We start from the raw sequence: 11,976 nt of genomic DNA on the forward strand, positions 1-11,976 counted from the left end.
GGTAGATGATAATGGACGGATAAAGCAGGATCAGGAACCAAAGCTTGATTTAATTTGATGAAATACCCCATGTTTCAGTGCAAATACCCATGGAAACTAGGGTATTCCTTTATAGGTGTTAAGTAAGACAATAATATGATTTCTACCTTTAGAATCGGACGATGGTCCATCATATATTATAGCACAATTATTTTTAAAAATCTAGATTACATAAGACAGCTACACAATTTCTGCTACAATGATTAGGGTCCTAATATAATCTCATCTATCAAATGGTTCAAAGAAATAGAATTCAATCCAACGGTCAGCAAGATGAGCTGGATTCATAGCCATCATAAGTACCTACTTGCCTGTCACCCGATGGACACATTGATGAGGGAATTGCACCACCACACCTGACAACCCGTGCATATTTTTTCAATCGCCAGTGTTTAGATTGCGAGCAATGCTCAGGACCTGTGGGGGTTAATTGTTTTTGGTTGATAGACCTGTAGTAAAGACGACTATGGTCGCATACCTTGTGTTGGACAGTGCCAAAATAGTGAGATATATAGATAGTTCGAAGATGACGTCACTCGGGTCTTTGTTGTTGTTTTTTTGCCATCCACGTTTATGAGTAATACTCACTAAACTGTATTAACCTGACTATAAATGAGCATGGTTACACAAAGCTTTGTGTGTTGGTCCCTTATACTTCCGGATGGCAATGTTGTGAGCTCCTTAGCCAAGCGCATACTATATATACTTATAAAAGGAGTGGAAACTACGACTATTGAAGAGATCTAACACATAATCCACTCAAACTGTTTGTTTTCTCGACATTTGTGACCCACTGTATCAATCTGGTATTATGTCCAGTGAAGTAATTGTCGAAAAGTTAAATCAATGTTTGAACAATGATCCAAACAATTTTGAATGCACTCGCTCGTCAAAGTGACTCTTCCATATTTTGCTTTGACTGTAACTGAACATAATTTAGCAGTGATGGGCCGTGGAGACGTTTACAAATACAAGCCATTGAAGATTGAAGACATGCACTAATTTAAAACTACTTTCATATGAAACAAAGTTAGTAGTTTATGCTTCAGTTACAACAAAAACCTAAATCAATATGTCATGTGGTTTGAAAATGGTTGCACATCTATATAGTTGTAACTTTTTATTGTAAAATCGGCTAAAAAAAAAGGACAAAAAAACAGTGGTTGAGTAAAATTGTTTTGAAAAAAAAAAGGATTTTTAGTAATGCATTCATTATAATCATATTTGCAAAATGGAAAAAAATATTAGGCCATATTATAATCTTTTAATCGTCACTGACCTTGTCTGTGTTTGTGTCAACGTGTTCAAAACAACAGATTTCCCGCCACCTGTCGGCCCCACTAACATGGTCGTATGTCTGGTCATCATTGTCTCATACAGCTGGATTACCTTGTCCACCTGTTAAATTATAAATTAATAGCATTAACTGGAACAACTGTGTTTTTCTGAACTTATCTGAATAAGAGTTTATTTAGTTTTATGGTCGTTATTTACTTTGCTAAAAATTTCCAAGTCTTATAACAAGGGAAATAACTGCAACAAAGCTGACAATATTTAAAATGCTTCAAATCTACATTTGAGGCATAGTTACCCCACTTGACGGTAATGAAGTTTTTATCTGAGAATGCCGAATACAAAAAAAAAAAAAAAAACCAACAAAAAACACGTTTATGGGTGATTTTTTTTTTTCCAGGAAAAAATTAACCAAATTATATTTGTTAAGATGTCCCCAATTTGCCAGAAAGGTTTCAGTCAAGTAAAGACTACAGCAGAGTCGTAGAACCGCGACAGTCCAGGAATTTAAGACACAGTTAAATACTTTTGTTCACAAATAAAACCATTTAAGTTTAATAAAAGCCGTAATTTAAAAGTCTTTATTTTAATTTGTTGATCGGACGAGATTCTGCTCTCTATGTGAATAATCCCTCTATTGATGATAAATGCTCTCTCTCTCTCTCTCTCTCTCTCTCTCTCTCTCTCTCTCACACACACACACACACACACAAACACACACAAACACACACACACACATATACACACACAGACACACATACACGCGCGCGCACATACACACATTTCTTCTTCTCTCTTTCGTTATTTCTTTCTTCCTCACCTTCCTCCACGTCTTGTGTTTGATTTTGTTGTTGTTGTTGTTGTTGTTGTTGTTGTTGTTGTTGTTGTTGTGGTTGTTGTTGTTGTTGTTGTTGTTGTTGTTGTTGTTGTTGTTGTGGTTGTTGTTGTTGTTCTTCTTCTTCTTCTTCTTCTTCTTCTTCTTCTTGTTCTTCTTCTTCTTCTTCTTCTTCTTCTTCTTCTTCTTCTTCTTCTTCTCTTCTTCTTCTTCTGCTTCTTCTTCTTCTTCTTCTTTTTCTCCTCATCCACCTCCTCATCCTCCTCTTCTTCTTCCTCTTCTTTATTTTTTACCTTTCATTATTTTTGTTTATATCTTGAAATTTACTGCGGTGCGTAGAAAAAGCATCTTTTTCATTTTGACCTAAAAATTTTTGATTTATAAATCGTTAAATGAAGATTTGTTGTCATGGTATAAAAAACCTAAGATTTCAAAGAGATCTCGGATTTAATACTTTTTGACAAGTTGCGGATCGTCTTAATCCATTGACAGTTGATAAAAGTTTTGTGACCAAAATGCGAAAAAGATGTTTCGGCAATTTCCGGAAGATTCAACATTCTCTTTTATAATTTAAAGACAATGTATAGAGAGTTTTATAATGTAACATATTGAAACGCCACTAAGATAGCTCTGTTGGTCGAGCGCTCGAAAGGGACGAGATCGAACCCGTGTGAAGTCGAGATATTTTTTCACCCTTTAGAAACCAGGATACATTCAAGTCCCATGAGGCCGACAACGACTTTTGTCAAAATTGTTTTGTTCAACATCGTTGTGCGGCTATGTGGTCTTGTGGTATGACACTCGCTTTCGGATCGGAAGGTCCAGGGTTCAAGCCTCGCGCTCGGCGCATCGTTGAGTCCTTGAAGAAGGCTCTTTACTCACATTCTCTCACTGTACTCAGGTGTAAAATGAGTACCTGGTCGTTTACAGCGTTGTCTGTGTCCGAAAAATTGTAATATCGCCTAACAGGTGTCATGTCCCGTCCTACATGTTAAATATTGCTGTTGACCAGGGACCCCTTGTAAAGCGCTTTGAGCACATTTAGTGGATATTGAGCTATATAAAACTCAATTAATTTAATTTATTTTATTATTGTTTTCTATATATATATATATATATATATATATATATATATATATATATATATATATATATATATATATATATATATATATATATATACGAGTCACACTAATTCTATATAATTTGATTCGTAACATTTGACATGCTTACTTGGGCACACTTAGTTTTTATGATTGGTTTATCCAAACCTGAATTGGAAGAACTATGAAGTCGTTTTCTTCCAGCACGGATTCCACGGCAGTGTTGAACTCTGGATACCGTACACGTGGACAATCCAGGCCAGGAAATAAGTCTGAGATCAGCCCTATGAACAGCGGTACGTCTTCAAACACAAATTTGGGCAAGTTCATGTCTCTCAATGCTCGCATCAGAACCAGATCCTAGTATGATAATGAAGAAGATTATCAGACATTGTTGAAAGTTACATATAGATAGTATGCAGATGACGTCACTCGGGCCTTAGTTATTGTTTTTGCCATCCGCGTTTGTGAGTTGTTCTCACTAAACTGTATTAACCAGACTATAAAAGTTCATGGCTACACAGAGTTTGTGTGTTAGTCCGTTATACTTCCGGATGGCAATGTTGTGAACTCCTTGGCCAAGCGCATTCTATCGTAGCCATCGTTATGTTATAGCCTGATACTGAAATCCAAAAGGACTGGCAGTTTGACGTCATTAGTGAGTTGTCGTAAGTAGAGCTCATAGAAACAAGTCATTTCATTGGTTGAACTATTGAATTCAACTCACGATTTGTTTTCTTTTGTAGCAAAAGACTGGCATTTTGACATCATTTTTTGGTCAGTATCAGGCCATAACTTTACGAAGGCCACGATTCTATCTATAGATAGTATGCGCTTGGCTAAGAAGCTCAAAACATTGCCATCCGGAAGTATAACGGACCAACACACAAAACTGTGTGTATTCATGAACGTTTATAGTCAGGTTAATACAGTTCAGTGAGCATTACTCATAAACGCGGTTGGCAAAAAAAAAAAAAAACAATAACAAAGACCTGAGTGACGTCATCTTTGAACTATCAATATGTTATCATGGTATTTGAGGGACAATAGAGACATCATATTTAAAATAAAAACTATAATAAGGCTAAACCAACGTACACATATCTGAAGGTCTGATAACCAAACACAATTTTGGGCTTGATTTAGCATTGTTTTTGTTTTTTTGGGTTATGTTTTCCGTTGGTTTGATAGTATTTCCATTACATTATTGAGCCCATAACAATTTGGGCTATCGGACCTGCAAATATGTACACGTCTGGCTAACCCAAATGAATCTCTAAACCCCTGTCCCCCCCCCCCCCCCCCCCCATTGTCATTATTAACAAATGATACGGTGACATATTAAAAGTTAACACAAGTTGATATTTTTGACCAATGAATAGAATAGATAGTATACGCTTGGCTAAGGAGTTCACAACATTGCCATCCGGAAGTATAACGGACCAACACACAAAATGTTGTGTAACCATGGTCGTTTATAGTCTGGTTCATACAGTTTAGTGAGAATTACTCGTAAACGCGGATGGCAAAAAACAATAACAAAGACCTGAGTGACGTCATCTTCTTCTATCTATAGTAAAGAAAGATTGTCGATCAAAGTTCAAACCTCGTCCAGTTCTCCAGCGCTCCTTTTCAATTCCCCAGCCATGACAAGTACAGACTTCAATGCCCTTAGACCAAAGTCGTAATGGAATTGCTTCGACAGCTGTTCTTTGCTCAGTTTATAAAGGACGGTCATTTTCTTGGCGAGCACCTGATTGGTGAATGGTGAATAATAATGATGATGATGATGATAATAATAATAATAATAATAATAATAATAATAATAATAATAATAATAATAATGATGATGATGATGATGATGATGATAATGATGATGATGATGATGATGATAATGATAATAATAATAATAATAATAATAATAATAATAATAATAATAATAATAATAATAATAATAATAATAATAATAATAATAATAATAATAATAATAATAATAAATGATGAAATTCAGATGTTTACAGATCAACATTATTTTGTCACTCATCTTTGATAGTTAAAATAACCATGAAAATAAAATTTCCTCTGTTAATAAGTTTATTATAATAATTTCATAGCAATCAGATTAAAACTGATAAACTATTTGTGGGAAAATAAACAGGCACTCATCTATGTTAATTATTATACCACTGCGTTGTGGAAATTAACATAGACCAAGAAAACTCTTCTAACTCATCAACAATCAAAATTGGTCAGTCTGTAGGTACGCGCAAATGAATCTGGCAACAGGGAGCCAGATGGCGATTTCCAAAGTCAAATGACGAATCATATCGCCCTAGCAGATAGAAATGCCTTTTATTTTTTAAAAATGATTTGCAAGTTACTCGTATATCAATCTGTAAAAAATAGTTTTATGATATTTACATCTGCACGTAATTCTGTGCTCTTTGGTAAATATTAAATATGGGGTGAATGAAACTGTGCGACTATGTGGTCTGGTGGTATGACATTCGCTTTCGGATCAGAAGGTCCTGGGTACGAGCCTTGCTCGGCGAATAGTTGAGTGCTTGGAAAGACTCTTTACTCACAATCTCTCACCGTACTCAGGTGTAAAATGAGTACCTGGTCGTTAACGGCGTTGTCTCTGTCGGAATAAAAATGTACTATCTCCTGCAGGCGTCATGTCTCGTTCTATATGTTACGTGTTGGACCCTTTGGACACAAAGGGACCCTTTGTAAAGCGCATTGAGCACGTTTAGTGGATATTGTACTATATAAATGCTCTACTATAAACATTTAAATCCCCAACCCTATTTTTTAAAGGAATAGATTTGGGTCCTTACATGTTCAATGTTGTTGCAAAGAAAGATGGTTTCATTCTGTTTTTTTTTTCCCTTTTTATTTATGACACCATTTCTTATAAAGAAAATTATTGGATTGAAATATATTTTGATTTTGATAAAATTCAAATTCTTCATTGATTGATTATTCCCTTATTCCAAAATTAAAAGAAAACATGACGCCCTTCCGCACGGCATCGCTAAATGTCATCGCCTTGGCATTCCTGGAAGGAATATAGAGTGGAGAATCGATCAGAAAAACGTCTGATGTCAACAGTTATCGCCCTTGTCCAAAGTGAGCCATTTGGAAAATAAAAATCTTGCCCACGGAAAAAAAACGGTAAAGTTTCTGAAGCGGGGCTAAAACCCGACGCTTCCGGTACACAGTGCAATGCCTTAACCACACGCTATCACCCACCGCCCTCTAATTCCAAAATTAACTTCTGAAAATTGGAAGATAATATTGCAGTTGAAACTTACTTTTGCCATAAGGAATCCCTCCGAAAACAGCATGATCTCACATATCTGTTGTAGATCGGGGACGATGACCACCACCGGCCTGAAGAGAGCTTTGACAGATTCCGGAAGTTCTGTCCTTCCAGCATAACCAGGATTCATAGTGATAAAGACTCCAACTCTCCTGTCTAAGGGAATTTCCTGTCCTTCAAACTGAAACATAGAATATCAACATCAAGTCTTGATTACATGTGATGAGGCTTTAAAGTGAAACGTGTTGAAATGAAAATTTGGAGTTCGAATCGGACACGCTGCCATTCCACCATAAAGGTTAAATTATAGTTTAAAATATTGATATTGGGATAGGCTAACTTTTAAAATAATATTCTTATAATTTTTCTTACTGTTTTGTCTGGTACTGCATAATATCTACTTTTCTAAAGCTTTATAAGTGACATGCGCCCCATTTTACACTTTAGACCAAACAACAAAAACACATTTTTGGAAAGAAGATACATATATAAATGATAAATCGGATCGTGGATAGCTCATAAGATAGAGTCACGCTCTCCCCGGCCAGGCGGAGTTGTCGTACCTGTAAGATCGCGGGTTCAAACCCCCATCACCGCCGCGAAATTTTTATTCTCTATTGTCTTCTGGTACATTCCTACTCACTTCATCTCTTGTTATATAAATGATACTGTTGCTATGTTATAATTAACGATTATGGATATGACACTGCTATTTCATTTTTATTTATTACCACTCAAAAATCAAAGTATAATTCCTCATATTATTATACACAACAATCAAATGCTTATGCCTTTTATGGTAAAAGGTGGAATGAATTGCCAATTGTATAACGCCCTCACAGCCAACAAATGGCCTCAATGTATTTCTACAAATATAAACCAGACTCAGAAAGTGAGATTTAAAGCGATAATTTTTCTACGAGATTCGAGTTCTTTGTGGTTGAATAGTCTACATTCATTGTTTTATTCTTATAAAAGTTTCTTCTATTTCTATTTTAAATATTAACATTTATAGTCTATGTTTATATCCCACCTGAATTCAATCTTTAAAGGCGAAACAGAATTGGTCTAAAATCATAACTTCTCCCACTACTTATTTGGTAATAACTGCATATCTACCGTTTTCACCAAAAAGAGCAATATCAGCGATGAGTCTTGGACTTCATTGAAGCCGAAGTCATAATTCTGTCACTCTTTTCTTAAGAACGACGAGCTGTGATAATAGGTTAGGACGAGTTTTCTGACAAAAATTTAAAAATTGTTTTTCCAAAGTACGGCAGGTCTTTGAAGAGGTTAATATAATGATTACATATGAAATACAGTAAAACATACCGTGAACACATGCAGATTCATGATGAGAGCATGTCTGATCGTCTGTAGCTGTGTCGAGATGACAGACAACACAGAGATGTCAATCCGATTGAATTCGTCCATGCAGCCCCAGGCACCACACTGACACAGCCCAGATAGGATCTTACCAAACGCCTGGAAAATGATTGGAAACATTTATGAACGCAAAAGATTTAAAATATCAGGGGGGAAATAAAAATATGTCACGAATCGATAAAACACCATTTTCTCAATTTGGCTAGAAAACCTTCACCTCGTCTCAAATTTCAAATAAATCTCAGATTAAAAACTCTTGGAAATGTTGGGGATAGTCTTAAAATATTGAAGTCTCAGGTTTGAGAGATTTTGATAAGATGAGGGTTTTTGTAGTCGATCGCTCTTTAAAGAACTAGTTTTATGTCCAAAATTTAAAAAAGAAATTGTTCAGAGTGCCGCAGTTCGATGATATATAAATACAATGGGAAGTAAAATTATCTTTGTCAAAATAAAAAATGAATGTTGTCTCGGGAAGAACATCCAAAATTGTTCCACTCAGTTGAATAATTAGGAATAATCTTAGTTTGTGCGTCCATTATATAATCAAGGCTTTGGATTGGGCAGAGAATTGGTAAGTCCGACAAACTGTTATAGTAACGGATTTGTATAGATGAATTTCTATGTGGTTGAAATTATATGTTGTTAAATGATGCTAAGTTGCGTTTGCTTTAATTATTATGCATATAATATCTTATGTCACTATACTTTATATAATATGATCGTGTCTAAGGTATCGATGATAAATAGCAGCGAATATAAAAGCGGCCTGTATATAGTTTATCTAGGAACGCCCTAACAGCTATGCATTAACAAATAATCGTTTTCAATTTGACCGAACAAGCTTTTACTTTCATACATTGATCGATTGAGATGATTCCACACTTCTCAATTGACATCTTGCAAAAAGTCTCAAACAGGAGCTTGCAAAGTTTGAGAGTTTTTGCCAAGATAAGGGTTATTTAAATCGATCGAAATTTAAAGGACGAGTTTTCTGGCTAAATTTTTAAATACGATTTTTCCAGAGTACGACAGTCAAATGGTCAAGTAAAAAGTTTTCGGTCCAAAATGAAAAAAAAAGTTGTTTTTGCTTTTGCCAATGCACGGCAGCAAAGCATTTTGGGAAATTGGGAAATGTTTACCTTGTAGTCCATCCCCTCTCCACAGTTGGTAACTAGACATAGCAGGCCCAGAGCCTTAGCCAAATCTTTGGTGGTTTCCGTTTTACCGGTACCAGCGGGACCGGCAGGTGCTCCTCCCAGATTCATAGACAGGGCCTGTCAATAGAAATGGTGGGAGATATGAATTAGAAATAGTTAAATAATTCATGCTCCGTGAACTCAATGGTTCTAATGCGTAGTCCTTGTAAGCCATAGAACTCACAGAACCAAAGGTTCCTCTGGTCTCTGTAACGTTAAACGTAAAAAAAGATTGTTTGCTACTTTAGCAAAAATACTGTCCGCCATATCAAAGAGACCGATCTAACAGTCTAAAGTACTGGGTGGACTGAGGGTCAAAGAATACCATGCCCGGGTTCGGCACGAGTTCTTTTGTCTTTAAGGCGTATAGTGTGCTCCACCAACTAAGCCATAGGCACCTTCTCTATGGTCATAAATGACTTTCATATTAATAGTAACCCATTGCTCCTGCAAAGTCCCTGCTAATGAGTAAGATAAAAAAGCTGAAACTCAATTACTTTGGGCACTTGAAAAGACACGACACACTAGAGAGAGATGTACTGGAGGGCATGGCGGAGGGCAAAAGAGGCAGAGGAAGACCACAAAGAAGATGGTAACAGGATATACAGGAATGGCTCAACAACGGCGTGACGGAATGTGGCAGATGGGCACAAGACAGAGACTTCTTCCGAAGGACTGTGTGGGAGGCTACGTCCAAGTGATATGCCAGAGAGAGAGAGAGAGAGAGAGAGAGAGAGAGAGAGAGAGAGAGAGAGAGAGAGAGAGAGAGAGAGAGAGAGAGAGAGAGAGAGAGAGAGAGAACCCATTGTTTCAAGCTGATATTTTGTCAAAATGAACTCAATAAGAAATGTTAAGTTTAAAGTCGAAATGAAAAGAAAAAAAGAACTTCATATATTTTTGAGATTCAAGAAACAAAAGTCACTCATCTCAATGAAGGCAAAACCCATAACTCAAAGCTTAAAATTAAATTTGAAGCATTAAGGTCACTCCTTAAAAATACCGTTTTGACGTAGTTGGTCACAGTTTCTCCAAAAATATTTTATGTTCAAACCTGAGTAAGAGTGAGATAGATCCGGTCAGTGAGGGGTGTGATGACCAGGCGTCCATTAAGCCCCATGTATTCATATCCGTAAGCGAAGGATCCCGTACACTGCCGTATGACCAGGTTGTCCGTCTCCTTCACCCAGTAGAAACGTAGCTGGGATTCCCACTCGAATTCCCTCTCATTCATGATACTGAAAAGACAACATGAGACCTATTGTATAAAGGAAAAAAAACCCAAAACAAAAAACCCTGAGCATCTGTATCACGTAATTCCCACTAAACGTGCTTAAAGCACTTAAAAAGGGGTCTCTAGCCAACAGCAACACTTAACATGTAGGACGAGACTGATCACCTGTTAAGAGACATTGCGATTTGTTTCCGACAGAGGCAACGCTGTTAACAGCCAGGTACTCATTTTATACCTGAGTAAGTTGAGTGAATGGGAATATGGAGCCTTTTCCAAGGACTCATTCAGAGCGGGCCACCGTATTTTGTTGTTGTTTGAAGTTTTCTTTTGTTCATTACTTAATTCTATCCACCAACCTATCTCTAACAAATCCGTCGACGATGTCCCTAGCATGAACATCCACAATCAAGGCTGTGTTGTACTTTTTCCTATCATTCTTTGGCAGCTTGGATCGAACCTGAAACGGATGAAACAAATTTGGGTGATGATGGGCAGTTCGATTTTATAATATTTTGTCACTGGGTCAAGAAATCTAAAGAAAAGTAGAGAATTTAGGAAGATAAGACGAAGGAGCAAGAAACAGGGGTGTATCATAGTGTTAAAATGTTCACAAACAATGGATAAATGCAGATTTTCTTACCATATCTTACATAATCTCAGGATACAGTGCCATGACCTATCAATCTTATGTACAGCCGTTCATTCAACGCACCCCTTTTCTAAGTGCTTGACTTGTTCCTGCTATTGCCATTGGTAATAATATCAACCTTTAATTTCGGCAACAATTGACATGAGACAAACATGTCACAAGACTACCGATATCAAGTGAACAAAGTTGAGCTTTCTTTATAATTCAATATCTCCTAAATGTCTTCAAAGCGCTTTACAAAGGGTCCCTGACCAACAACAACACGTAACATGTAGAACGGAACATGACGTCTGTTAGGCGATATTACATTTTTTCCGACAGAGACAACGCTGTTAATAATTTTACACCTGAGTACAGTGAGAAAATGTGAGTAAAGAGTTTGTTCCAAAGATTAAATCATGCGCCGAGCGAGGCTCGAACCTAGGACCTTTCGATCCGAAAGCGAGGGTCATACCACAAGACAAGACCACATAGCTGCACGTCGTCTTCATGAGTAATCGAGGTTACAACAATTAGTTTTGATTCAATCAAATGCACATCTGTCCACTTTCTTTTGATAGTCATCGAAATAAATGTTGACGTACAATCACGTCTCCATAATCCAACACCTCCGTCCCAGGCATTTTGTCAGGATTACAGAGACAGCCGGATTGTGGAATTTCCGGATTACGGTGAACAAATATAGAAGAAAATATCCGTCCCAGACAACCCGTCCGGATAATGAAGACATCCGGATTGTGGAGTTCAAGTTAGAGAGACCTGACTGTATATTGTCATTTTAGGGAAGCATCAAGATTGAGTTGACGAAGGTGACACGATGAGATTTATCAATAAGGTTACACATGGTTTTTGTGACAGTTACATTTGCTTTAGCAGGCAAAACGGTTGAGCTCTTTGAAACGCATACTCATTTTTTATT

At 36.8% G+C, this 11,976-nt stretch overlaps 1 protein-coding gene across 1 annotated transcript in view; it reads right to left on the reverse strand.

The window, feature by feature from the left end:
* LOC144969413 (dynein axonemal heavy chain 10-like) overlaps positions 1-11,976 on the reverse strand; it is a 188,689-nt gene that overhangs the window by 113,455 nt on the left and 63,258 nt on the right. Inside the window, exons 39-46 of the mRNA XM_078908525.1 lie at positions 10,765-10,865; positions 10,229-10,412; positions 9,121-9,255; positions 7,928-8,080; positions 6,588-6,776; positions 4,877-5,023; positions 3,439-3,630; positions 1,319-1,437 (exon numbers count right to left, since the gene is read on the reverse strand). Of these exons, the coding sequence (XP_078764651.1) occupies positions 1,319-1,437; positions 3,439-3,630; positions 4,877-5,023; positions 6,588-6,776; positions 7,928-8,080; positions 9,121-9,255; positions 10,229-10,412; positions 10,765-10,865 (1,220 nt within the window). The remainder of the gene's footprint in view (positions 1-1,318; positions 1,438-3,438; positions 3,631-4,876; positions 5,024-6,587; positions 6,777-7,927; positions 8,081-9,120; positions 9,256-10,228; positions 10,413-10,764; positions 10,866-11,976) is intronic.

The sequence above is a fragment of the Berghia stephanieae genome, chromosome 3 (genome assembly GCF_034508935.2).
Source record: "Berghia stephanieae isolate SIO BIC M18660-M18661 chromosome 3, UCSD_Bste_1.3, whole genome shotgun sequence".
In the NCBI taxonomy this organism is placed as follows: Eukaryota; Metazoa; Mollusca; class Gastropoda; order Nudibranchia; family Aeolidiidae; genus Berghia; species Berghia stephanieae.